Below are 27,198 nucleotides of genomic sequence, written 5' to 3'. Positions count from 1 at the left end.
TGATTATATATAAAGTAAGTAACTCCCAGGCAACATTTTCATTATTTTCAGAGAGAGAAAGGGGTTATGGCCTAAGGTAGGAGTTACATAGAATAAAGGAAAAATAAGAGCAACAGTTGAGAAATGAGCATGGCAATATTTGAAGTATATTAATAGAATGTAAATGGAGACGTTTCAAAACTGTGCAAATGTGAATCTGTTTGATGTACAAACAGCATTTTTAAAAAGAAATATGCCAACATGAAAGCAGTTGTTAATTACTTGTTATAAAAATGTCATCACCAAATTATTTGAACTATACTGATATGTAAAATGGGAGTAGGATTTGATGAGATATGATTCCGACTCCTTTTTTTAAGGCTTTAATTGATAAGACAGTCGTAGTTTGTTCGGGGGAGAGAGGGAGTATAGACGGTCTGTGAATGTTGAGGGCTGGACCCAACCACACATGTGCAATGCTCTTAACCACTCCACCACACGCCTCCTATTCCTTTTGAACATTGTCCTTATTTTTTTTTCTTAATGATTTGGTAAATGTAGAAGTTTTAAATGTGTTTTTAAGAATGGCAATTGTATGTTCCTTTACTTTGTCTTTCTTCGTTGTCCAAGTATGGTAACTCTAGCTCTAAATGTCTAGTTCCAGCTGTGTTCACTTGTAGGATTGTTTATTTCAGTGTTTATCTCATTAAATTTGTCAGAATATATTATACACGCACAGGACTTTTTTGTTTTCGTCTGCCTCTAACCACAATAGACACAACTCTGCGGCTGAATGAAATAAATGATGTTTATTGTTGCACAAAATGTACAAAATAACAAGCGAATGGACATCTCCTCCTCCCCAGGCCCCTCCCGCCCTTTGGTTCATTCATCACGGCGTTGAATTTCTGAAACTATGGCGAGTCGGATGGTCCAAGCCAAACGCATGGTAAATTCTGAGAGACGACACGTACCCAATTTCAGCATCACTGAACAATTAAAAATGATAAAAACACCTTATTTACACATTTCTGCCAGGACTTTTAGAACATGCCATCTACAGGTTTATACAGACTTGCTTGAGCACATACCCCTGTGTAGAAAATATAAGATCAAATCATTTCGACCAAGGGCTATAGACATCCAGTGATTCTTATATCATATCCTTTCACTCCTGTTTTTACTTTTAGCAGATGTTTTTTTTTTTTTTTTTTTTTAAATCTTTGCTTCTTTCCACATCCAAGCCAACAGCAAAGCCCCATGTGATGACCTCTAATTACTTCAATGCGACCCATTTATCCCGTCTCGTTTAACGGCGTTGGCCTATCAGCTTTGGCACTGCGTGATCAAGTAAGTGTGCTATGGTTTCTCAAAAACACATCCATTTGTGCGCTAAAGTGAAACTAGAATGGTTAAGTAATCTCTTGTTTCATTCTTTGTACATTGGTTTGCTGTATTGTGAAGTCTTAAAAAACAGACATGGGAGATTCCAACCCACTTTTGCACCATGGGACAAGTCGATGTTCAAGTAAAGGCGGCCGGACTACGTTCCTGATGCTGATAATTGTATGCCATGGGTGGACAGGGGTGTGGTCAAATGGAGCTATGTAAGCGCGGAGGGGCTGTTTCATTTTCATCAGCTTGTGCCCTGAAAAATCCAACTGCACCAATGTGGCAAAAAGAAATGAAATCAGGTGGAAGCAAATCTCCGGAGTGCATCCATCACATTGCTTCACTGTTCACCTGTTATTACATGAGTGCAGCCTCCACGACACTACACGCTAAAGGAGCCAGATCAGCCCCTTTAGGTTAAGTGTGCGGGACAAGGCAAAACCAGGAGCTCGGGGTGTTCATTTACAATCCAATTGTAGAGAAACAGATGGCGATGTTTTCAAAGTGTGTGCAAAAATATTTCAACAACCGCAGGAATAACGACTCTTTTCAACACATTGCTCCAACCTTAAATTTTGCAATATAGCTTCCTCTTAAGTCCTATCTATTTTGCATCGTGTTTTTAGTCATTTCGATAAATATCTATACTTTATTTTCTGACACTTTTCTCTTTTCTTACTTTACAAAATGAGAGACAGGATGATGGACAGCCAACAATATATATAATTTGTTTCTTCTCACTACCATCGGTTTTCTATCCTGGGGATAATTTAACTTCTTTGTAAACAGATTTTTCAGCCACTTGTAACAGCGTCCTCCTCTCTCCAAGTGCATCGTTCCTCTCATCTCCTCGTTCTCCATTCGTCTTCCTCATTGCAGAAGGGCCCTGATTTGTTTCGAGGTGCTGTCATCGTTTAGATGTCGTGTCGTATACCTGCAAAAAGAAACTCGTTCAAATGGGTTGCACAGTTCTGACTCTTTGCCTTTGTGGTCTGTCCATACCTCAGCGCGTTGAGAAGGCCCTCTACACTGTTGGACGGTTGCTCTTTCAGCACTTTGATACAGCCCTTCATCTGCAAAACACACCATTTCTTACTTAGGACTGGGTCAAACACGAGGGTTGTAAAAAGTAAATCAAATAAAAATCTAAACTAAAACTAGTACAAAACAAATCTGATTACGGTAATACAAATCTGACCTTTCCTGATCAGTTTTAGAATGATCTGGAGCTTTGACAGAACTAGTGTAAGACCACACAAGAGGTCTATTGTCTTTCTGTTTTAATATTGTAACTGGTATAAAGTCTATTCCTTTGCATTAAAAGTTCACTAGACTAAACAACACCACTCCTTACCAATATAACTCCGTCATAACATAACGATTATAGTAAAAATACAATGCTACAGTATATTACAGTATAGTAGTTGTGAGCGACATGCCATCTACATTATCATAAGAAAAGCTACAAAAAAAAATTATGAATGGCCGAAACTTGCAGTGTCATATTTTGTAATACATTTTTCATGCACGTTTGATATATCTGACTGTAATAATACGATCTATTTATCTTATGCTTCTATGAAATATAAGACAGTTTGCACAGTCACACACTGGTGGTGGTGAATCATACTGTGCTAAGGGCCAGACCAAAGGGTGGTTTGCCCTGCCCTGGTAAATATTGGCAGAACTGAACAAGAGCCAGGTGCGTTGTTAGTGGACTTTTGAAGTGGACTGATTTATAAAAAGTTGAATTATTATTATTCATTTTATAATAACAGACTGAATAATGTTAAATGTAACAATTAAAAAGGCTGTTAGACGCAGATGATGTGATGTCATTATACTCACATCGATTTTGGAGGTCTTGGCAAAAGCCCCGACCGGATGAACGTGGTCGTAGAGAATGATGACGCCCACCATCACCCTCATACAGAACAGCATGGTGTCCGTGTTGGTGAACCGGCAGCGATATTCCCTACAGAACAGACAGGATTATAGGACAAGTGTAGGCAAGTGCTTTCTTTCCTGAAAGAGTTTGGGCAATTCATTATTAAAAGTCTTGTCAATGGAGCTCACAGTCCCACACTCTCAGAAGCCCACTGTGGTTAGTACATTTCCCATTATTTTTCCCCATAGATTTTTATGAAATATTAAGAGTTTGAAGGTGCATCAAGGGTTAACTTTCTTGTTTTCAGTGCAGAGAAAAAAAACACACATTTACTACTTAGAATTCTGTGAAATGATTTAATAAATTAGTGGTTAAGATTAAGATTAGATTCCACAGCCTGGAGTGAGCTTTCAAACATTTAACATTATTATGAGCTGTTCTCTGGAGGTGGGGGACAGAAGGTCCTGGCTAAACTCCCATCTACTGAATGCTGAACCATGAGTGTCGCCCCCTGCAAGATACTCCGCTCTGGAGAGCAGCTTTAGTGGCAGCCTGATCCACCCTCGCTGTGTGAAGGAGAGGTTTCACAGGTCTTTTCTTGCTGCTGCTGTCAGACGCGACAATGAACACTGCTAACACTGTTAGCCCTGAATGTGTCTTCCACTTGTTGTAATCATGTGCAATACTGCAACATAATGTCAATTATTGCTGTCACTTAAGTCACTTTACCTGCTATTTATTCTGCCCATGTGGTGCAAAGTACGCAACTTAAGTCATAGCCACTATATTGCTGTACATAATAGTTGTAGCCTTAAATTTTAGCTCTACCGGCACTGTCTGTATTAGATATATTAGTCTATTTCAATAAGTATTGATCTTGATAATGTTTAATTAATGTTTAATGTTTCTTTTCTCCTTGTGTTCTTGAACTGAACATTGAAACGCTGGAACTATGTGATGGGCACCACTTCTGAGCTTCATTATATACTTATTGTAAAATGCATGTATATATTAACATGGAGGGTAGAGAATAAAAAGTGTCAACTCACGGAGTTTCAAGCATGACACGGCACACGCAGGCCATGGTGCTCAGGCAATCTGTGGTGTCCTCTATAGGCAAAGTCTTATTCTGCAACACACATGGAGAAATGACCTAACATTTCCACAAGGGGGAGGCAAAGCACGTCACAATGACCAGCTCATGGTCAACGTCGTCTTTAGTGAACTGGTATTAATTGTCCATGGCCATATTTGAAAGCATATGAAAGTAGGTTCAGTTTTAGTGCAGTAAAAACAAACCTCTGACACAAACTTGGTTGTCGCATTACTCAAAGTCTTGAGCATGGGCGTGGCTTCAGCATAAAAGAGTGACATCCGATTGGCCATCTCATTATTTACTTCATTCTCTGCTTCAAGCTGAAATCAAATCCAAATATATATGCTCACCATTAAAGTTGTCACGATACAAGTTTTCAAACTCTATTTCAACAGGCATAATACTTGATACCGACTTTGATACCACAATAATAACAAACAACACTATTTTTAGACAAAATAATACAAAATAAGAGAACTTTCTTTATTGTAGCATGTGGTCTTGTATTACTTTCTGATAAAGCTCAAGATTATTTTACATCTGTTCAAGAATGGTCACATTTTGTTATGTGTATGTGATTTAGTATCAAAAACTATAGATAATTGTAACTACTAATGAGTATATCGTTCCAATACTAGTTTTAGTATTCGATACTTTTGACAACCCTACTCACAATTCATCTGATATTGGTGTCCTTAATAATCAATAATGTTGCATATGCACAACAAAACAGTGCTCACCTGCTGGTTGTTCAGCCTGTTTCGGCTTATAGTCCTCCTATAATAGCTGAAGTCATTCTGAATGGCTGGATTTGTCATCTGTGTAATAAAAAAATTAATTATCATTACTCACGATTAACATTTTGTACCGGTAGTTGTCTGTAATAGGAACATTGTGCTTACTTTTAATTCATCAAAACTGAGTGTGAAGTGAAGAATCTCTGCAAATTGTTTAGCTAGCGCCTGCTCCCTCTCCAGGTGCTGCATGGGAGCGTAGGGCGGGCTGGTCAGGGCTTCCAGCAGGCTACGCAACGCATTCTCTGTCGACACAAAATCAAAATATGAGACAATGTGCAAATGCTTATCCCCTGCTGAGACCGCTGTATCCCACAACAGGTGCACAAGGTGATGACAAACTACTGTAAATCATGTATCATTAATTTATCCACTTTAACTAGACAGAAAAGTCCAAGCATTACATCCCATTTGACCAGGACCCGTCTCTCCTCTCAACATAACATGGACTGTGTGTGTAGTAGCAATGCCACAGAAGCAACGTCCCCTGAGGCTCCACTCCTTCCTCTGCATTAAAATTGTATTAGGGCTTCTACAAATACTGTGCTCAGCTATTTCATCTAAAGGCCTAGTGTAGAAACCCCACAGTTTCTCCTGCTGTGTGCTAAGCCATGGCCACCACAACACTGGGCTGGTTTGAACGTTTAACCTGCAAAGGAAAACGGAAGCACGATACAGACATGTCTAGTGACTACATGTACCCAATGTGTATTTTCTTTTCTTCATTTGAACATTGCACTAGAAACTCAATTATTATTTGATATTATTATTCATTATCATGTATTTGTTAGCTTTTATGTGCGCTGAGAGCATGTTGATGAGATGGATACGTTATTGTTAAGCAGAACGGAGGCGTCAGCACTCCTCCATGACATCTCTCCTCTCCGTCTCGCACTGCGCCGGACATTCATGTACCACTGTTTCCTTAGCAACGGCTGCCTGGCTACCCGTTTAGGATGCTGCAGAGATGGCTGGGGAAAATAGCGTGCAAGTAATAGAAGTGTTGTAGAGGGCAGCTGTGGAGATACTGTGTATAACATTTCAGTGTAAGGACGAGCGTGATCAGATGTGACTCAAAACTAAACTGTTTTTTTTATGTGCCTTGTGATGAAAACGGGAACTAGGGGAAACAACCCACAGTTATACATGTCTGGCACTTAAACGCACGCAAAAATGGTTCAACTGTTCTTACTTTTGTACTCACTTTTATGATTTGAATTTAAAAAGCATTTGAACACACCATCAACAGGAAAGAAAAACAGCTTATACAGTATTGTAATCCTCACTATATTAAAAGCTGTTATTGTGTCTTCCAAAGAGGGGGATTGTTTGTGGGCTGTACTCACCCAATCTGAGCGAGAACTCATAAAAGCGTTTAAGTTTGGCCACCAGGGGGCAGACTGCATTCCAAGCCTTCTCTTGAAGAGCTAAATCACCTGGATTCTGTATTGCCTGGAAACCAAAATATTATGTTAATTTTGAACGTTTTCAGTAATACTGACAAACTAAGAATGATGAGGTTTGATGCTTTGAATGGTGAGGATTAAAAATATTTACAAATGCCAACTGGCTGCTCAATGATGCAATACATGAGAAGCATCTTAATTCATTAAAAACAAACATTACAATATATGAGATGTACCAATTACGTAGATATGCAATTATGACTCATCGATAATAAAGTGTTAATTGTAGACGGATTTTGATCATCGTAATTATCTGGAATATACAGATTCTAAAACACAGATCTTTATAATAAAAATAGCAACGTTATTAAATCAAAAGGCCTAAAGAGTACAAGCATTTTATACAACATTAATAATACACTTAATTATCTGTCTAGAAATGTTCAACATTTATTTGATAATGTAAAATAAAAGATAAAATGTAATTGTACAGTACAAAGAATTGTTTCTCTACTCGACTAATTGAAAAAATAATCGCTGACTAGTCGACTACTAAACTACCTATTAGTTGCAGCTCTATAAATATATTCAAGGTTTTATACAAAAAGTCATGTTTAATGTAGTTTTGTCACTAGATTCACTAATCATAATAAAAGAGTTTTTGTTAATAAGAGTTTTTTGTTTACAAGAGTTTTTGTTAATAAGAGTTCTTCTATTAAGAGTGTTTTTTAAACTTCCTATAAATTATCTGTTCTTTTCCTCTGTATCTACTGCGTGCAACAATGAAATTTCCCCATGTGTGGACAATAAAGGAATATCTTCTCTTATCTTATCTTACTCAATCAATTGTTGTTAAATGTGGAATACTGATGGAAACAAAATTATAATGTAACAAACCCAGCACAAAAATTAGATGACGGGTCCAAATTTAGGACGGGATTAATAGTAAATTATATTAATCTTATTTTAATTGGGTCATGCAGATTACCAGAGCATCGCCAATTCAAATACATTTTACTCAAACACATTAAAGCTGTTTTCGCCTCTCTTGACAGTTTACTCTCTGTGTTAATTGTGTGTGCATCCTCCTCACTTCTCGTATCTCCTGGCCCGCTCCATTATAAGACTGCAGCTCGGCCAGTATCCCATGAGCCTCCTCCAGCACGGCGCTGACCTGGTTGTACACGGCTGTCTCCGCCTCTGTGGGCTGTGCATCTGAGATGGAAAAGGCAAACCGAAAAGAGGAAGAGCCGGAAGAGAAAATGGGAAGCGAAAGAGTGAGGTGCGGGAAGGGAATTGAAGGGAGGGGGGAGTTTGGGGAAGTAAATAAAAATAAGAGAAATTAGTCAACAAGGCAGAGTAATTCAAAAGGCATTTGCTTATTAGCCATACTATAACCCAGGCCTGCAAAGGGCTGTTTTTGTGTTAGTTCAAATGGGTTAACAGTCAGGTCACAGAGAGGAGACAGCTGCAGTCACATGACTAGGAAGTGATAAAGACTAGTTACGACCTCTAGAGATGTTCAAGTCACACTTTGCCACACAGGAACGCAAAATACCTTCCTCCTCGCGGAAATGGATTACTTCTCACTCGCTTATACAGAGACAGACCCAAAGGCACCTTAAAGAGATACTTATAAGATGTCTTTGTGAAATAAAATATTTTTGGGTCAATAGACCTTGTAAAATAGAAAAATCATGTAAAGGTGTAAGTGAAGTGAGGTACTTGAATGAAATAGTTGGTGGGGAAGGATCAGTTTAGTTTTAATTAAAGTCTTTTTTTGCCGTTTCCTATTATAATACATAATAGATACGTGTTCATCTTTATAACCTTGCTCTGTGGGACAGAGGTGTCTCTGTTGGGGGAGAGCTCACAGATGGTACAGGGGTGTACGGGGAGGAGCTGCTCCGACTGCCCCTGACTCACACTGGCTTTTGAAGTCTCTGATATGAAACAAAGGGGAATCTTAAGCAGCTTGAATGTACAAGCTGTGAGCTCTCCCTCATGTTCTGAATAAAGACGAGAAAAGGCAGAATAGAAACATTGGGGGAAATGAAGCAAGTGAACTATTGGGGAAAAAACATTTGGGAAAAGTGGATTTTAGTAGTTAATCAAAGTTAATCACATTCAATTGTTACATATTTAGATTTTAATAACAGGGGCCTTTTCTTAGCATGATGAGACTGGTGGAGTGTATCCCTTTTACATATATAGTAAATTGTTACCTTCAAAAACAGAATTAAAAATACAAAAATCATAGGTTTTTGCAATGTGCCTCATCACTGTTTCATAACATAAGAATCATTTGTGGTGCATCTGTATGCTTCCTTTTGTTAATATTTCCCATTTTAAGGATACAAAGACACATTATCCCATTAGACTTGAAGTGTCAAACCGTTTCATCACATTCACAAAGAAAACAGAGAAAGGCATAGGTTCCATTCACTACAATATCTTTGATGGACACAATAGATCACACTCTATGGGATGAGCCATGAGCGTGGATGAGTTCAAAACTATCCTCTCTGATCTGCACTACCCTCACAGGACTGGCATCTGTCATTTCCTTTTCTTTCTTTTCAGACAGAGATCCAGATTATGGCATTATAGTTGTTCTTTTATAGCTTCAGGTTATTATGTGTTTGTTTACCCATAATAACAAACCCAATGTCTTTCAAATGCCAGTCCCTTGGGCAGGAGTCAAAGTGGACAATGAGAGGGACATTTAGACACAATGGTCAGCAATAGAAAGAAGGGAAAATTAAAAGCAACAGACACATAAGGAGAAATCAAAAAATAAGAAGCGGATGGTCTCACGTTCAAAGTCAAGGAAAACTATTGGGCCATGCTCAAGTTCGGTGCAAGTCAGTACTTTCAGGAGGTTTCCCATGAGCCCCCTGGAAAACAAAGAGGGGACAAGTATGTAATGTGTGTGATCGATGAGGGATGATGGTGCCGGGCGGTGCATGACTGTGTGCTGTACGTGCGCGAGTGGCAGAGGACCGGATGTGGACCACTGCAGGGTAGAGTGTGGATGGGTGTTGTGGTCAAGCGCGGCTGTATGGACACAGAGCCACTGTAGTCCCAAGTCCATGTAATAAGATATACTTCCCTTTTTGTCTTCACTCACCAAAAATCATTCTTTACTGCTCTCTAGCTCCACGTACAGAGTAATAATGGTGGCATTGCATTGTACACTAATTACAAATCCAAGCTCAATCTAAATATAATTTAATGGAATTCAATTATACACATACAATTGTCTTCTAACTATGACCCTTTATATACTCATAGATTTATGTTTCCTGTTTTTTGGCCACATTTTAATTACTTTTTCCAATTCAAAAGATATATTATTTAGTTTTAAATAGTCATTCGCTATAGCAACTGTCTTAATTTCAGATCAGTCAGTTAGGTGTCCTTAAATATCTAACTGATCCAATGGAAGCAAATATTCTCCAAACTATATTGACTAAAATCCTAATACAAATTAAGACAAGCACTCAAAACATTAAATGTAATCGTAAAATAAGGTGAAATTGTGTCAATTGGACAAAGGGTTTTAGGGTGAATAGGTTTTGCCACACATCCAAGTCGCTTCTTCAGTTCGGACAGGGCTCTGGTCAGGGACTGCCTTTAATATCTCGTTGAGGGAGATACGAGTTAACTATAAACTATATATGAAGCACCTTTTGCTATGGATCCTATGCCGGCTGAGGGATTATACAGACTAAGTGTTATGATTTAATTATTATGTTATAATCCATGATGTTAGCCGGCATTAAGCAAAGCAGTACTAGGACTACAGCGGCTCTCATGATGCCAAAACCATGCCCACAAACCTCCCCATCCTCCCCGTATCCCACATACCGGTGCACCTCCCCTGGCCTCACACTGAACACTGCCCACACATGGACATTCACATGGCAGGCACACTCATACGGCATCGTGCATGCAACCCACGCCCACTTACTTTCAAAGTCCAGGAAAAAATGTGGACAGTTCTCTAAATCCTTGCCTAGGACCTTAATGAGGTTCCCCATGGCTGGCGACCTGGACAGGGAGGAGAACAACAAGATGCATACAGTGGGAAGCACCTGGCAGTTCACAGTAACAGCACACCACAACGCGCACGGCAGGTTTGGTTTTACCCATGTGCACTGATCTAATAAACCATACTTCTGCTACCCTTCTGTCAGTGGAATATGACTGCAATGGCCCTACTATCTATTTACTACACTGTATTTGATTAGTAAATGATATACTGTAGTGGTAAGAGTAGTAAGACGGTTAACCTGCTGTGCAAGAGTCACTCAAATGGAGCACGGTTGGTATCGCATTTACAGTGGTATAGTAAACAAATTACAGCCTATGTATGGACTACTCTTCCCGTAATGCTTCTAGAATACAAAAATAGAAGCAAGAGTAATGTTAAGCCGCCATATAAAGGTTAGGTTGTATTCACATCCCCTCAAAATTTGGTTTCCGTTTGAAACTCACATTTTCAAGACAGGCCTTTATTATGACAAAGTTCATATAGACTTCTGTTTAGCTTTGCAACTGAAAGCATTTTATCTGCACAGTAATGTAACTTGTGATTTTATGTCATATTGTTTTTTTTTCAATCTTCAGGCCAATTTTGTAGTTTAGCTGCTATGTTCAAAAGTGAAACCTGACATTTCAGCGCTTGCAAGACAAATAGGCTTGTCCTAAAAGTAGTTGTGATGTTTTTAGTTTCATTTCCTGCACTGTTCTGTGTGATAGGTTACCACAATGCTTGGATCAATCAATTCTCTCAGTGTGAGTGATTCACAGCCGACTTTAGTATGTTCACAAGATGCCCTCAGTCTGCAAAGAACGTCGGGCCCTATTACTGTCACTCAGCAAGAATAGGTGTTGCAATGCAGCACGCACAGAAAAGGAGGAAGAATGGGCTCCATTTACACCGTGCTTATGCTGAGATTGCTGTGTTACATGCTAGGAAGTAGAAGAAGAATCTTAATCTCTGTAGCCAATCGGTTGTGGTCTATGGGTTATATTGTACGGTGAAGTGGAAAGAGTAGCCCTTCTGAACTGATATCATGTTAATACAGTTTATACACCCTAACCAGATTTATAATTCTAATAATTTCTTACATTCACTTCAAAGTCTCTTTTTGACAATAGCCTTGCTGCCAGTTAAACCTGTCAAAATTCTTCATTCTTCACTGTTGCCAGCAGAAGGCGACAGAGCGACCAGCATCTAAGAAAGTACTTCCCACTTCAAATTTACATTACAAAATAGTCTTCCAAGTATTTAAAAAATAAGAACCAGGTCATAGAATAGTAGGATTTGTCCCATCAGAAGAAAATATGCCTTCCTGTCCACTTAAAACCAACGTCACACCAATTGTGTCAATATAAGCTGCATCTACAGGTTATGTAAATATCCCACCGAGTCACGAACAACATTTGACATTGGCCCTATCACTTCCTTTTCCTGACTTTTCGACCACCTGCTCCTCTGCTTCTATGAATACATAAATACACAAATGCATGACATTAAACGCGGTGAAGGTGAGACAAAAGACGACGTCGGGCTGAGATCCGACCGCACTTCACAGGTGACACAGCATCACGCGCACGTTGACGCGGGAGCAGCGCTAGCCGGAGGGTTGCCTGGATACTGTTGGCCTGGTGATCCTCGGAAGATGTGGAGATAGCATCATCTCACACATGCTACGGTCAGTTTATCACACCGACTATGCTACGAATCGTCAACAAGCCACAGCTGACAAAGAAAGAGCCAGTCTGTCTCACATTTATTAAAGTTGAGCAGAGTTAGCTAAAACCGCCCGTGTCACACGTGTTAGCAATTCGACAGAAGCAACTAGATGACGGCTCTTACCTGTTTTGTGGCTAAATTCTGTTTATGAATTAACTTGCTGTTTATAATGATCCTTCTGTGGTCCAGAGGAGACTGAGGAGGTCACCTAAAGCTAGCCTACACTGCGTGAGTTTGCTGGCTTAACTGGTCACATAAACCTTTTGCTCTTTCTGTCACTGTCTGCAAATGGCCACTTCACACTTCTCGTTTTCTGACATCTATTTTAAGAGTTGTGGTTTCACTGCATAGTCAAACTCTGCTCAACACACTGAATGTGTAGGCAATATATAAAGCCAACAGGCCCATTACATCTCTTATCTGCACCTCATCAGATTAGTCTTTGTGGCCTGCATCAAATGTCTGTGTTGCCTGGCTGTTCGCTCTTAGGACGTCAGAATAGGTTCCTCAAAAATAGCCCCTGGCTTTCCTCTCTGTCCCACTTCTCATTTTCAACCCTTAATAGCATGTTTGAGCCTCCTGCGTCGCCAAACTTTGGTCTTACATTTTTTATGCTAGGTAATTAAAACAATGAGCAACACAATTCATACTATCCTCATCCTTCATATCCTGCTTGAAATAGGAAGCTCATTTTACTGATCACTTTTCCTTTTTGCAGTTGAAAGTGAAGAGAGGCAAAGTGCTGGCCTTATGCAACAGGGACACAGCTCTCATCTGTAGTCCAAATGGACAAGTTGAACTAGAGCCACTTCGGGACATGGTAAGGTTTCCACGTGGATACTCAAAAGCAAAACCTGTTCACAGTGGCAGGCGGCAGCCGAAGGCCATCGTTTCCCTCTCAGCCTCAGTGAAAGATCCCTCCTGTTAGAGCCCTGGCTCTTGATCAGGCTGGATTTGGCCACTGAAAAGACACTAGTTCAATCTGTGTCTACCCTGACCAGTGATACCATTCTAACTACGTTTTATCATAACAGGTTACTACAATATGTACTTTTCTTCACATAGTGTACTGAGAGGCTTGTCTCTGACATAACCTCCTAACAAACCTGTCTCTCCTGTTGTGTCATAGTGTTTTTCTCCTACATATTCTTACCTTCGCTAGTATTTATCCCACTGGAGCACTTCACTGCATTAACCAGGGCTCGTTAGCTCCACACACAGGTTACAGCATCAGCACCTACAACCTGAAAACACACAGAAAAATAGACTATATTATAAATACATTTGGAAATTCTAAGTAAAAATTTTACATTTTTACATATTAAAGAGGGTTTAGAAAGCACAGCAATAACCATACTTTACCAAATGACATTCAATGATTGCTGCTCATACACTACATACACTTACTTACTTTTGCTATCAATCTGGTTGAAAGTTGAATATGTTAGTTTCTAGGTAATAGCAAATAATCACTGTTGTAGGGCTGTGTGGCCAAATTAAAATTATAATTTGAATGTTCGCAATTAGCAAATCAACAAAAAAACAACAACTCAATCTTATTATGTGTAAAGCCTCCTATCCTTGTATCTTAGACTTTTAAAACTATTTTTGAATAAATGAAACGCATTCCTCTCAATTTACTCTTCAATCAAATATGATGCTCCTGAACATCTTTTTTCCCTTTGGACTGAAAATAATTGCAATTGTGTCAACTTTCCACCCAAGCATTAGGTCTAGTCACTCTCTAGCTCTATCGGATGTTGCAGCACTGGAGTTCATACATTGTCCTGTGCTAAATCATTTTTGCCTTCATTGGCCGGCAGTGCTTACAGTGCATCGAATAGTTTTTCATTTTAATTCTTACATGTCACCAGCAGCAATCTCCTTTACGTCTTTGTGTCTTTGCTAAATGGTGTAAGCATTAACACTAGCGCCGCCGCACTTGCATCATCGACTCCCAGCATGTGAAAGTGCAGTCAGGAGAGAGGAGGCAGCTTTGAAGAATAGTTGCCAGGGAAACTCAGCCTCTCATTCTCATGGCAACAACGCGTCCTGGCCAATGCTCACAGTCGCTTGTTATCAATCAGGTGGGATGGATGCTTTGACCACGCACTTTTAATCTCTTTAGTGTGGAACAAAAAGCGTTAAGTCTGTCACTATGGCGGGGGTTGTAAACTAAACTGTTCTCGTGTGCATTTACTTAACGTTAAGTTAGCGGTTTTAAGTAAATTATCTATTGATGGATTATTTTCATCTCTTGGTCAAAGTGCAAAAGTCAAGCGGCATAGGTGAACTAAATCAACTAAAAAGATGGTAGCGCTAGTTACCCCATACTTCTTTTATTATTATGTGTAGCATATTTAGTAACATCTATCATTATGAATGCTTCCATTAGTTCTGTCTAAAACTACATTTCTCATTTTATGTCTGACTGGAGTCGGTGATGGATTTCTGCTAATTAGCTGAGTGCTCCATTTGCCACATGACACCTGTTTGCATGGCTCCTCGCACACTCTCTCCAGATGCTCTGCCTGCATTGCATTCCTAACCTAAATGTGTGTGTTGGATGTATGTGTCGTAGGATTGCATAATGTTGAAAGTTCCTCTGAATACAGTCATCGTTTGTACTGTAACTGACACCAGCGTTGTTTTTTCCGCCTACAGGAATTTGTTGCGTATTGTTGACTGCAAACATGTTAAGGTTATTGTACTGGCGTGTTGATGGACTTAGAAGAGGCATGGCGAAGTAGGACTAACCGTATTTTCCGGACTATACGTCGCAGCTTTTTTCATAGTTTTGGCCGAGGTGCGACTTATACTTATATTTATACTTATACTTGTACTCCAGAGCGACTTATATGTGATATTATTTGTTATTTTCACACTGGGAACCGCATTTCATCCTCCAGTGCAACTTATATGTGTTTTTTTCTTCTTTATTATGCATTTATTGGCTGGTGCGACTTATACTAATAATAAATCCATCGTAGACAGATCGGTGGTAAGTAAGTCCTAGATGCATTTTAAAAAAAAACTGTATGTAATATTGTTTATTTACTATGTTTTATTCAGTCAGTCAGTTTTATTTGGATTTGTCCAGGTGTCAATCCAGAATATCATCACTTTTTGTGCACAAACCACACAATATCTATCACCAAACAATCCATAAATTAAACATTACAGCAACAAATGTCAAGGCTGTAGTTAATTGAAATATTCTCTTTAGTAAAAACGTAGGAGCACCTTTTAGTGACACTACCTTGCACTGGTAAATTGGCGAACATGCGACGCGTCATCGTACATCACTGTCATCCTAATCAAATAGTGGACTACTCTGCAGTCTCCAGAGAGCACGCAGACGTCTAGTCAGCAGCAGCGATCGGCTTTGAACACGCCAGGGCTTAAGGATATCATGCTACGTACGGCCAGCCACAGGAGCATTTATACTTTATGCAAATACTCTGTGACGTTCTACACAGCTACAGTGTTTAAACATCACAAGGCTTCCAGAATGTGTCACATTTTGTTTCCATTATATATGACTTATTTTTGACCGGTTCCTCATTTGCCCCACCACAAACGTTCACAAATGATACAGCCTTTTGAACAGATAATAAATGAAGAAGCATACATGAAATATGAAGTACAAATGAAATGAATATTGTGTACTATTACATTTTTGTATTGAATGCTTTGTTGTGTTTATGCCTTTTGGGCTTCTCTGTAAAACTATGACAATTATTATGTGTTTTTTCAAGAGTCGTCCTTGTGACATGGGATTTCTGGGTTCAGGACTTCAACAAAAACAAATCAGCAGTATCTGTAGTAAGTAAATTTACTGTTTATAATGACTATTACAATTCTGCATTGTCCCTTTAGACCTCAGGCATTTTATCCGCAGTGCATCTCATTGTTAGTCTTTTTACTTTCGTCCTTGCTCCAATACGTAGTTGCACATTTGCCCTCTCCTTTTTCTAAAACAGAAACGACATTGGAGAGCGTTAATGTTTCCACGGCTCCACTTTTAGCAGTAAATGGGAAGTGGCAGTGTCGCGGCCAGCTAACGGCAAACTCCAGATTGACCATTGATGGAGCGCTACAGGCAATTTCTCTGACAGTATAGGGGGACTTTAGTGCTGGTGGATTGTGCTCGGCTGGTGGAGGTGAGGGATCAAGGACAATGAGGAAAGAGTGGGTGTGTGCAAGCAGACGGGGAAAGGAAAAGAGAATCGTGATCTTGTAAACGAGCGGAGAAAGGTTCAGATTCAAGCTAGCGTCGCCCCTCCCCCCGTTCGGTTTACGCACGCTAAATAAGTGGGGCCTCAATTTCAAATGAGCATTGTAATTCTAAGCGGCAGGGCTGGCAATTGAAAGAATAGGAGGGGGGGTATTTGTATTTAACTGTTAAGTGTTTTGTTTTCCATTGTGTTGATAGGTTTGAGTAAAATCATTGTCAGTTATAAGTAAGATCTAAGGCATTACCGCTGGGATTTCATAGTTTATTTGCTGAGATAGCATTGATGCCTGGGGACAGTATATGCTTCCTTAGTGCTCTGTTGCCAGTCAAGGTTTTTGTTTTATCCTCATTTAAATTAATATATTCACTTTTTCAAGATGAATTGGCCTCGATAGCATTATAGATGCAAAATGAATAGCCTTGGATTTCTATTATTTGAAGTCAAGTCATCCTAAATTAAGTGATTCTTTGTACTTAAAGAAGTATTACAAGTATTACCGTAAATATTTTTCCTTGAATTGGCTATAATAGAGATTGGTCCATTGACTTTCTGTTCAAAACTGCAAAAGTGAAAAACCCTGCCTTTTCTTGTTGAAAACCCAGCCTCTGAGTCTGTACTAAATTGAGATTATTCAGATTATTAGGAGATGGGGGATAGGTGAAAACAGAAATAATTCTGAGCACTCAAGCCCTGTTGTTGGACTATGCAGGATTCCTTGAACATACATAAATCAATCAAAATACAACTCTGAGTAAGACAATGATGAGGGAACACCCTTGTACCATGGTTAAATGCTCATAAAAGTCGATTTTACATAACATGTCCCCTTAAAAGAATAAACTTGCATATTAAATCATCTCTTTATGGCCTGCATTGTCCTCACTTGACCTGTAAAGGAAGGCACCATCTTATTTCTATAGCACAGAAAGGAGCCATGTTAAGATCATTGTCATAAATCAGTTGAATTGAATAAGTGGCCAACATGGACAGGTTTATGTCAAGTGTAAGACTAGTTGAGTTTTAAAGAATGCTATAAAAGCGTTCTATAAAGTGTTCATGAAAGCAATTATAAGCCACCCTCTGGCATCTGCTGTGCTTCAACTCTCCTTCACTCCAAGGACTTGGAACCCCGTGACCCTGTGCTGGACTACCTCCTGTGCATTTTTCACTGTCCTCATCTGCCCGTGGACCCACATCTTATGACTTATGTTCAGTAGGGAAGCTAGTTGAAATATGTACACAGTATTTGTGAAGCCTATTTTGAGAGAAATGTAATTGTCTATGGCATATTTTAAGTTATTAGCATTATGTGTGTTCACTGCGTTTTCCCCAGGTCCTTGCTACCCGTTATAATCAGACAACATGTTTCATCAAAGTTGGGACTAAACTTGGACTAAACCTGAACCAAGACTAAACCAGGACTAGAACAGGGCCAAACCAAGTGTATATCTGGACTAAACCAGGACCAAACTAGAACAAGTGTGAACATCACAATAGAAATCCCCCGTAGTGAATGAAATTGACTTAATTTAGTAAATACATGGTTGTTTCTTGCTCTATAATAAGTGATGGGGAGAATCATAACCACAACTGTGTCCCAGAGCAGGGGTTTCTAGCCACTGGGCCAGGGGCCCAAAACCGGCTCCGGGCCATCTGCTACCGGCCCCCAGAGGCAAATGTAGCCTATGTTTTATTTTTGTTTTATAGTCTGTTGCTATGTCCCTATATTCTCAATGCATTTTACCATGAACATGTAGACGCATTAGGTTAATAAACCGCAAACATGAGTCATAAGGTGAAAATTATAGAAGGCCCCTTCAACCGGTCCCTGAAAAACAAACTTGTGATTGTACCGGCCTTTGCAAGTCAAAAAGGTTGAGGATTGCTGTCCCAGAGCACTACAGACTTATGGCATTACTTCTGGCAGTGAGAGTTTACATTGTAACACCGGTGTCTGTCGCTCTAGATTTCCAAATAGGAAGTGGCATGACTGGTCTTCCTCTTTACGTCTTTATATGTAACCAATGACTGCAAACCTTTTTGTATGGAGCCACGTCTGGGATTGGAACTAGCTCAACATACGCTGGTTTAAATTATAAACCATTTATTGACATAATATAGTATTTTTCTTGGTGCCTCTATCCTCTCTCTCTGTGCTCTCTTGTTGCAATCACTGACCCACAAAAATGAGTAAATGTGCTGACTTCTGACCCCAGTTCGACCTAGAATCTATTGAGAGCATGATTTTGGAGCTGTGTAGACCTGAGGAGGCCTGAGGAGACTGAGGAGACTGAGGAGACTGAGGAGACTGAGGAGGCCTGAGGAGACTGAGGAGGCCTGAGGAGGCCTGAGGAGGCTGAGGAGGACTGAGTAGACTGAGGAGGCCTGAGGAGACTGAGGAGACTGAGGAGACTGAGGAGGCCTGAGGAGGCCTGAGGAGACTGAGAAGGCCTGAGGAGGTTGAGGAGGACTGAGGAGGCCTGAGGAGGCCTGAGGAGACTGAGGAGACTGAGGAGACTGAGGAGGACTGAGGAGGCCTGAGGAGACTGAGGAGGACTAAGGAGACTGAGGAGACTGCACGTCCACGGTGCAGACCGTGCTCCATCTCTGTGCTGCAGTGTCTCATGTGGAGGAGCAGCGTTACACTATGTCCCAATGGGAGGGGCACAGCGCCAGTGCACAAACACAGGAAATGCTTGCAATATAAGCTCTGGGTTTCAGCTGACGCAGTGCGAACCAAAGGAGGGAACCAATGACTGATATTTATTCAATTACATTTTGAAGAAATAGTTCAAACGGTATGTTTATTAATATAAACATTTTATGTTTTAAGTAATGCCATCATTTGAAGATTGTTTTCAGTCTGATTTCATCAATACTAAAATACAATTTGACAGAAACAGAAATGTAACTGTATTGCCAAAATATTGTCTTTTGCTGTCGCATCATAGTTAATTATGTATTTTTTTAAAAACATTTGATATGTTCTAAATAAATCTGATCAAATCACTCAAATGTTATGCCCCTGAGCAGCCTTTTCTCCTAATACTACTGGCACTTAAGATTATTTCAAAATAACGTTGCACTTTTAGATTAATAAAAATACCACTGACATGAGCCTGTTAAAGTTGGAGTATCCAAATTCATTTACTGTGTAAATCCCACTTAGATTTGATTGTAAGAGCAGCACTTAGTGACAAAATCAGACCGTGGCTTGCTGTCTACATCTAATTGCGACTTGTTATAATCTGATGATGTTGATATAATACATTTTAGCATGAGAAAATGTTTGCTGTGTGATGGCGGTCCACCCCTACTTTGCTTAGTCGTCCAAAAACAATGGTAAAGCTGTGCATGCCCTAAATAATTAATGCATGTGAATACTACTGTGACAAAGGGTTTTTGAGGGCTATGAACAAGTCGGGTGGATTGAAATACTTCCTTCCTCAGGCACCTCCAGCTTCAATACACCCTGAATACATTTGATCTATTCAGATTAGTATGTGGATCTGATACATGTATTATGACCTAGTATAATAAATCTCCATGTCACTGATGACACATTGAAAAGGGCACTTCCCACTTCCTCTCCTCTTGTGGCACTTCCATTGGACTAAATTAGCGTGACTTTCTCTGGATATTGATCATGAGGATGGGTAAGAGGGGCAGCCATTGGGACTGGCCATTGACATCAGTGGACACCATTGATCTAACTGACAGGCAGACCGGCTCGTGATATTGTGGGAAGTCCTCAAGTGAACATTTGAACTAACAGGATTATAGAGTGAAATCTTAGAACTACACTTTGAGCTGGTTGGACTGGATATTTACACATGCACAAAGATTCAAAGTGATGATACACTGTCACACAAAATGTAAATATCCTCTCCCTGAACTACATTTCACGCTCTTGAAATAAACGACTTCTTAGTACACAGCAATATCAGCAATATACCCGGTAGTATTTGAGGTCTGATACCACGAGTACTCTTTAATTCACAGATTTTTTTTTGTTTTCATTGCTTTTTTCTTTTTCTTGACCCGAAGGCTTTATTGGACAGGACAGTGTAGCGTGAAGGACATGACGCAAATTGTCGGAGTTGGAATCAAACTCTCAACGCTGCGGTCGGCTGCACATGTGTGTTATCCACTAAGCCACTGAGCCGCACTGAAATGACTTTCCAAATGACTCAAATGGCTCCATGACTTGATAACAACAGTGCAAGTTACATCCATAAAGTACACAGTTTTAGAATTAAGTCGTTTCATTTCTTTGTATTTTTTGCCCTGCGGTGAAACTTTTCTTCCAACAATACAATTATATTGGTTGAAAAATATCCCTTGGACAGTTACATAATTATTTAACTGATAATATAACTGACATTTTTTTAACATGGCAAATTTGTGGTGAATGTGCTGTAGTGTGAAGGCGAAATCAAAAGAGTTGCATAGCAAATGATCTAATGCTTGTGAAAAGCCTTAATTACATTTGTTGTACAACTGGTTTGTTTTAAAAAAATGTTTTTGTATTTTATCACAAAGCCACATCACAGGACAGAAAAAGCTCTGTTACACCCCCAATATGTCAAGTGCCCACATACATTTATTCAGACTTGGCAAACCAAACATCAAAAACTATCAAATGAATTTAGCGGGCTAACGCATACAAAGAATGGCAAATTTAGCAGGAAAACTTTTTATGAACAAACTTGAAAACTGCAAGCCTATACAAGTTAATCGACCAACGTTATTTGATCAATGACAGGCCATTAACATTGATTTTAGTTTGTTTTGCCGCTGTCAAAGTTTGATATATATTGAGCAGTAAAGTACATTATGTCCTTGAGGTAAATGTGCTAAAAGCTCAAAGAAATCATTATGTCTGATTAAAATTGACACGGTCACATTGTGATAGACAGATGATGGCCTCGTAGTGATTTAATGGTCATAAAATAGCCTCCAAAATTTATATCTAAAATCACTGTAATCACTGTTGGTGCAGTCTGCACCCGGTTCAGCGCACAGCGCGCTCCGCATGTGTGTCTTAATGGGATCATCTCTGCTTTTGGGGGTAATCCCAAATGCCTGACCCTGACAATGGATTATAAACCGAAAGATTACAAGGTTGAGAAGGATCACATGTCAAATCCCAAATGATTCCACGTTCAGTTTCTGTGGAAGGGAGTGAAATCCAAAGAACAAGCAGAAGTACTCTTTTGTTCGACAGATTGAAGCTCTTGTCAAAGAGTTACTGACAAAGTGGCTTGAGCTACTCTTTTGCCTTCTTGACTTTGTTCAAAAGATATCCTGTAATATATCTATTTGAAATAAAAACTGCAATTTTTGGTGGAAATCTATAACACGGCTGTCTCCCTAGCTACTATTGACCTTTTTCGATGTCTACAAATACATTTGTGTTTATTGATAAAATGTTTGGCTCATAGAGGACACATTATCAATATGTTTCATCTAAACGCTTTAGTTTGCATCATTTGGAGCTTTTGTTCTCGTATATTTAAATATTTGACATATGATATTGATGTGTGTTGTGATTACAGATTACCCATTTCTATGTTTTGTGTAAATGCAGGAATTCAGATTTTAGAGGTGGGAGGAAACCGTAGGCTATTACCAGATTGGAAAACATGTATGAAGCACTATCTAATACATTTTTTGGGTGCGTTCACACTTGGTTTGGTCCTGTTCTAGTCCTTGTTTAGTCTTGGTCTAGTCCATGTATAGTCCTGGTTTAGTTTACATTTTGATGTAGTGAATGTGCAAATATGACCACACCTATACGCCTGCAGCTATAAACATTATAAACCTGCACTAATTCAGTGTTTGGGTTTGAATCGTCTGTAAATGTAGCTTGATATAAATTCCTAATTTGTGTCATTACTAATCATAACTTTTCGGCACGTCCATGGCACGTCTCTCTCCCAACTCTGCCCGTGTCGACAGGGTTAGTAGCATGACAAATAGTCAAAAATAAAAAGTAAGAATTTAAAATGTATTTAGAGCACAATAACCTGTCCTCTCCTCTTCCTCGTACTGCTCACTTCAGCCTCACAGCCAAATAGCTCCAATCACCAAATCACTGCTCCCACCACTGAAAGGGGGACAGAGGCACCATGGGAAATGATGCCAGGGCAAGGTAATAGCTTGACAAATAGGTTGCCCTTTATGTGTGAGAAAAATTGCTTATGACAATCAATAGAAGTTATGATTTATAGACAATTGATATAGTAATGTATGGATATAGCATGTCTCAAATCTCATAGTATTAGTCTTGATAATTGTACTCAACTAATAACTAATTATTTCAGAACATTTTCAGGAATAATACCAAAAGTATTGATAAAAATACTTTGAAAATATATTTAAATGTATTTACAGAATACTGAATACCAGCATTAAAATCTATTTTGTCATAACACGGCCCAATCACAATACTCTAACGTGGAATACTTTTACATTTGGTTGCATTATATGCGACATAGGGTTAAAACTGCTGTTTGTTTTAGCGTTTGTTATGCATTTATTTATCACTCATTAGAGAAGGTAAGATTGCACAGTGTTTTCTATTTTTCTCACTAATGTCGTGCAGTTAGAAGCCAAAACGGTATGATAAAATGCCACCGTGTATTCCTTTTATTTTATAAAAGTAACTGTATCCTGAATACAAAATGAATGCACCAGAATACAGTTACTCAAAATTTGAATGCATATTTTTTATTTTATCCTGTACTCTTTCCAACACTGAAAATAAATAAATAAATAAATAGTAAAAACTGAGGACATCTCTTTGCTTGGCATTGACTGGTGGTTGGTACAATTGTATTTTTGTAAGAGGCCCAACATTATTAACTACAAACACACCAACCATGTAAGACTTTATGACTCAACATGCATCCTTTACCGTTGAACTGAAAACAGCTGCTTTAAGTCAATGTATTTTAATTGCGATCCATAAGCATGTCATCGTTCCTATAGCACTAGAATTTATAGCATAATTTGTGGATGCTACTTTACATGACTATCTTCCGCCTTGTCACTCCAGATCACATCACTGTACTTAAATAGCACATCTCTGGGCAGCACTGTAGGCATAGTGACACCTCTAATGGGAGATACTGGCACATATTTACAAATCCAGACTGGGCATTTTAACTGACAGGTAAAATAAATCTATAATACATTTAGGGCACGCATTAGCATCTCATGATCGGGCAAGAAGTAGGCATAGCGACTGGGTAAGGAGATAATGAATGTGAAAAAAAACGATTGAGCGTGTGAGACAAAGAGTGACAAGCAGGCAGCGAGAGCAGCGGAGGGAAATGCAGACGAGCATGTTTCTATGGGAAGATTTGGGATGAGGGAATCTTGCATCATCGCAGCAGGCCAATCAAACGGTTCGGGTAAAATGTTCAAAGGGAGTGTCCTAGCAACAGCTCGAGTAAATACCGTAGCAGCCTACGCTCAGTGTGAGCGTTAAAAAAACACCAAATACACAATCACTGGTGCATGTGTGTTTTAGACAAGCATGTTGGGAACAAAAACAGATGACAACAGTGTGATTTGTGTACCACTTTGCCACGATCTAACCTCATATTCATAATGCAATTTAATTTACATATAGGCTTAGATGCCTAGTTATGCTTTGAAAATCAAAGAAAATGTGCTGTTTTCTGTGCAGTATTTTACACGGTTTTATAAGATCGATCATGTCTTGATTTTTGTGTTGAATAGTATGAAGAGCCTTCCCCTTAATTATATTTTTATATAAATAATATTTGTTATATATTTTATATATATTTTTTAAAATGTTGTCTAAAACCATAATAAACTTTTACTTTAAACAATTTTACCAATTTACTTGAATAGATCTTTGTGACAGGTGCATGCCAATTCTGTGAATGCAGCCATTTTCAATTTTGTATTTGTATATTTGTGACACATTTTGTATATGTTTTATTACAATGTAATATGCTGTTCTGTGCTTTCCAGGTGCATCTTGCACGTCACCCGACCATGCCTTAATCTACTCCTATAGATTATAGAAAGCAGATTTAAAGCGGAATGGATGGTATCAACCTGCTTCGTCCACTTCCTCATTTCCACCTTGCAGCTTCTCTCCTCTCCTCTCTTCTATGCACACAAAGACCTGCAGAGTCACATGGTCATCCGATGGCCTCACCCCTCCTCACCCTCACCTCACGCCATGCTACGGTACGCCGCACACTTCTGACATTTGTAGAATTGGGAACGCTTTCAAATTCCCATTCACCCATTCCGCTGCCATTCAGGTTTTTCCTCCCAAATTCCCTCCCCTTCCCATGTTTTTTTTTTTTTTTCTTCTATTCCGCATGCTCCCTCCCCTTTCATATCAGATCGGTGGGCTATTGTTTTTAGCACATCCAGTAGCTCACTAAACCACCTCAGCTTAAAACGTACTGCCTACTACCTTGGCACCCATTTTGCTGAAATGTTCCACTTCACAAAGAAACAATTTGCCCTATCGCTATGTGTTGCATTGAATCAATCAAATGCTTTTATGTCAAAACAGGAAATGCATATAATGTGATGTATAATGTAAAGCTTTGACTATTGCTGCTGCCAAAGAGGACAAGTAGACCCCAGCTGACCAGTCCCAAGGGGCAAACACACATTCCCTGCACACTTACCCGCGATTCCTGACCCATGCGACTCCCATTTCCGCTGTAGTACCACCCCATTTGCATCTTATCCATCCTCCCCTGACTCCACAGTGCAGGGGATACAGTTTGCTCAACGTGGATCTGTGTATATACAGTAAAAACACAACAAAAAGACCTTGTGATTTGGCTTACCGGCTGTCATGCAGGAGGGAAGATGATGATGCCTGACTCCTTCCTTCTCTGAGCCGGAGCGCAGATGGATGCTGGGAACAAAAGGCGTCGAACAAAGGGGCAGAGAGAGGTAGAGAGTGGCGCGCACGCTGGCAGGATCGTAGCTGGCCGGACGAACAATGAAGAGGCAGAAAGAGGAAACGGTGGTTCCTCGTTGTTTAGGCGCTCTCGGTGGCTGTAGATCCGTTCTGCTTGTGAGCCAGAAGGCGCTGTTCACCTCCACAGTGAGCGCACACGCACTGCCTCACAGCCCTCCCCCGACCGTTCCCTCCTCCCCTCTCTCTCCTCTTTCTCTCTCTCTGCTGTGAGAAATAGAACACTGTGTGCGCCCCACTCCTCCCACCTCTGAATCACAAAGACCCCCAGCACTCCCCACATGTCCTCAAAACACCGCCCTCCCCCCCAGAACCAACATCTAGCCACCGTCCTGCTGACAGTAAGGGGAGGGGGGGTGTTCTTCTCTGTGATGTCGGGAAATAGTGTTTGACATTGCTACAGCAGAGGCCTGACTCCTCTCTGTCCACACGTGTGTGCAGTGAATCGTGTGAGGAAGTATGTGTGCTGAGGTATTTTTTGCACCGCGTGTGGGTGAGAGCGAGCATCATCTGCAGTTACAGCGATGCACATTTAAAGACATGCCCTGCTTATGTTTACAACAGTGTCAAAAGCCCTCAGAAGATGTTAAAAGTGTCCAAAATACATTTAGTTAAAGTGAAAATGTGGGCCTAGTTAATATTTACCAATAGAAAAGCGGTAGGATATAGCAAGTTATTGTCTGTATTCGGTAGGCAGCAAAGATAAATCAATGAATTGTGACTAGTCCACTGTAAAAAGAAATTTGTAGTATTTTGATCAACGTTAACTGGATTTAAAACACTTAAGAAAATATATGTTAAGAACAAAAACAGTGACATTAGTGATTCAAAATGTAAACAAAAAAAAAAAACATTCTCTATCTAGAAGCCTTCAGTCACCATATTCTACTATTTATTGGGTTGATTATGTGTTTAAAAAGTCTCAATGTACAGTAGAATCCCTCACTAGTCGACTACTAAAATAATTGTTAGTTGCAGCCCTATTATCCAGGCTCTCTTAAGCTAACTTCAACTTATAAACTTCCAACATATCATCGTTCAAATATTTGTCAGGTTTGGCTCAATCACCTGTACTTTGGGATTTGTATTGGGAAATATGTATAATTAAAAGCAGAGTGGTAAAGAAGGTATCACCGACAACCCAAGGCAAGCTGTGGGAGATTGCTACCTTAGGAAAAAGGCACAGAAGGTTCTCAAATTCATGAACTAATAAATCTACATTTGTTGTAACAAAAGCTCTTCATCTCTTGTTTATGCACATTTCCTGATTTTTTTTGTATCCCAGGGTCACTACAGAGAAGTGTCTCAGCAAGCAGTGGTCATGTCGATCACGGCCCACCCCCAAATCTCTACATCATTAAGTTAGCTCCTTTGCACTGTTCAAACAAACAAAACAAAGACTCCAGCTGGGAAACTGATCCTGGTGATGCTCTGGAAAGCGCCATCCTGCAGTCGAGAAATGAATTAATAACTCGTAACCAAGGATACCATGGGAGGAGGATGGTGAGTAAGTAATTTGCATATGTGTCTGAGTAAAGTTTACCTTCACAAAAAGCCAATATGGGAATTTATCTAGTTGTCGCTACTTTGTACTGATTTTTATTATTCATCTTTTGAATCAAACTATAATATTTGTTTGGACTGAAGTTTAAATGTTC

At 39.6% G+C, this 27,198-nt stretch overlaps 1 protein-coding gene across 3 annotated transcripts; it reads right to left on the bottom strand.

The window, feature by feature from the left end:
• Positions 1-769: 769 nt before the first annotated feature.
• On the bottom strand, positions 770-25,700 carry fam49al (family with sequence similarity 49 member A, like). 3 transcript variants are annotated; one of them, XM_072447633.1, is made up of 13 exons: positions 25,407-25,700; positions 13,473-13,563; positions 10,529-10,608; positions 9,373-9,452; positions 7,649-7,770; positions 6,496-6,601; positions 5,258-5,394; positions 5,096-5,173; positions 4,559-4,675; positions 4,309-4,388; positions 3,220-3,346; positions 2,374-2,444; positions 770-2,305 (listed from the first exon to the last, which is right to left on the bottom strand). In XM_072447633.1, the coding sequence occupies exons 4-13, from the start codon at positions 9,443-9,445 to the stop codon at positions 2,242-2,244; spliced, it is 975 nt and encodes a 324-aa protein (XP_072303734.1). In that variant the 5' UTR covers positions 9,446-9,452; positions 10,529-10,608; positions 13,473-13,563; positions 25,407-25,700; the 3' UTR covers positions 770-2,241. The 3 variants fall into 3 exon arrangements, with proteins under 3 accessions (XP_072303734.1, XP_072303735.1, XP_072303733.1); XM_072447634.1 differs by lacking the exon at positions 9,373-9,452; XM_072447632.1 differs by lacking the exon at positions 10,529-10,608.
• Positions 25,701-27,198: the final 1,498 nt, after the last annotated feature.

This window comes from Eucyclogobius newberryi, unplaced genomic scaffold (assembly GCF_026437365.1).
Source record: "Eucyclogobius newberryi isolate DKJ021-1_F unplaced genomic scaffold, fEucNew1.0.hap1 SCAF_16, whole genome shotgun sequence".
NCBI lineage: Eukaryota > Metazoa > Chordata > Actinopteri > Gobiiformes > Gobiidae > Eucyclogobius > Eucyclogobius newberryi.
The sequence above is the reverse complement of the archived record's forward strand: the minus strand, read 5'-3'. Positions and strand labels throughout refer to the sequence as shown.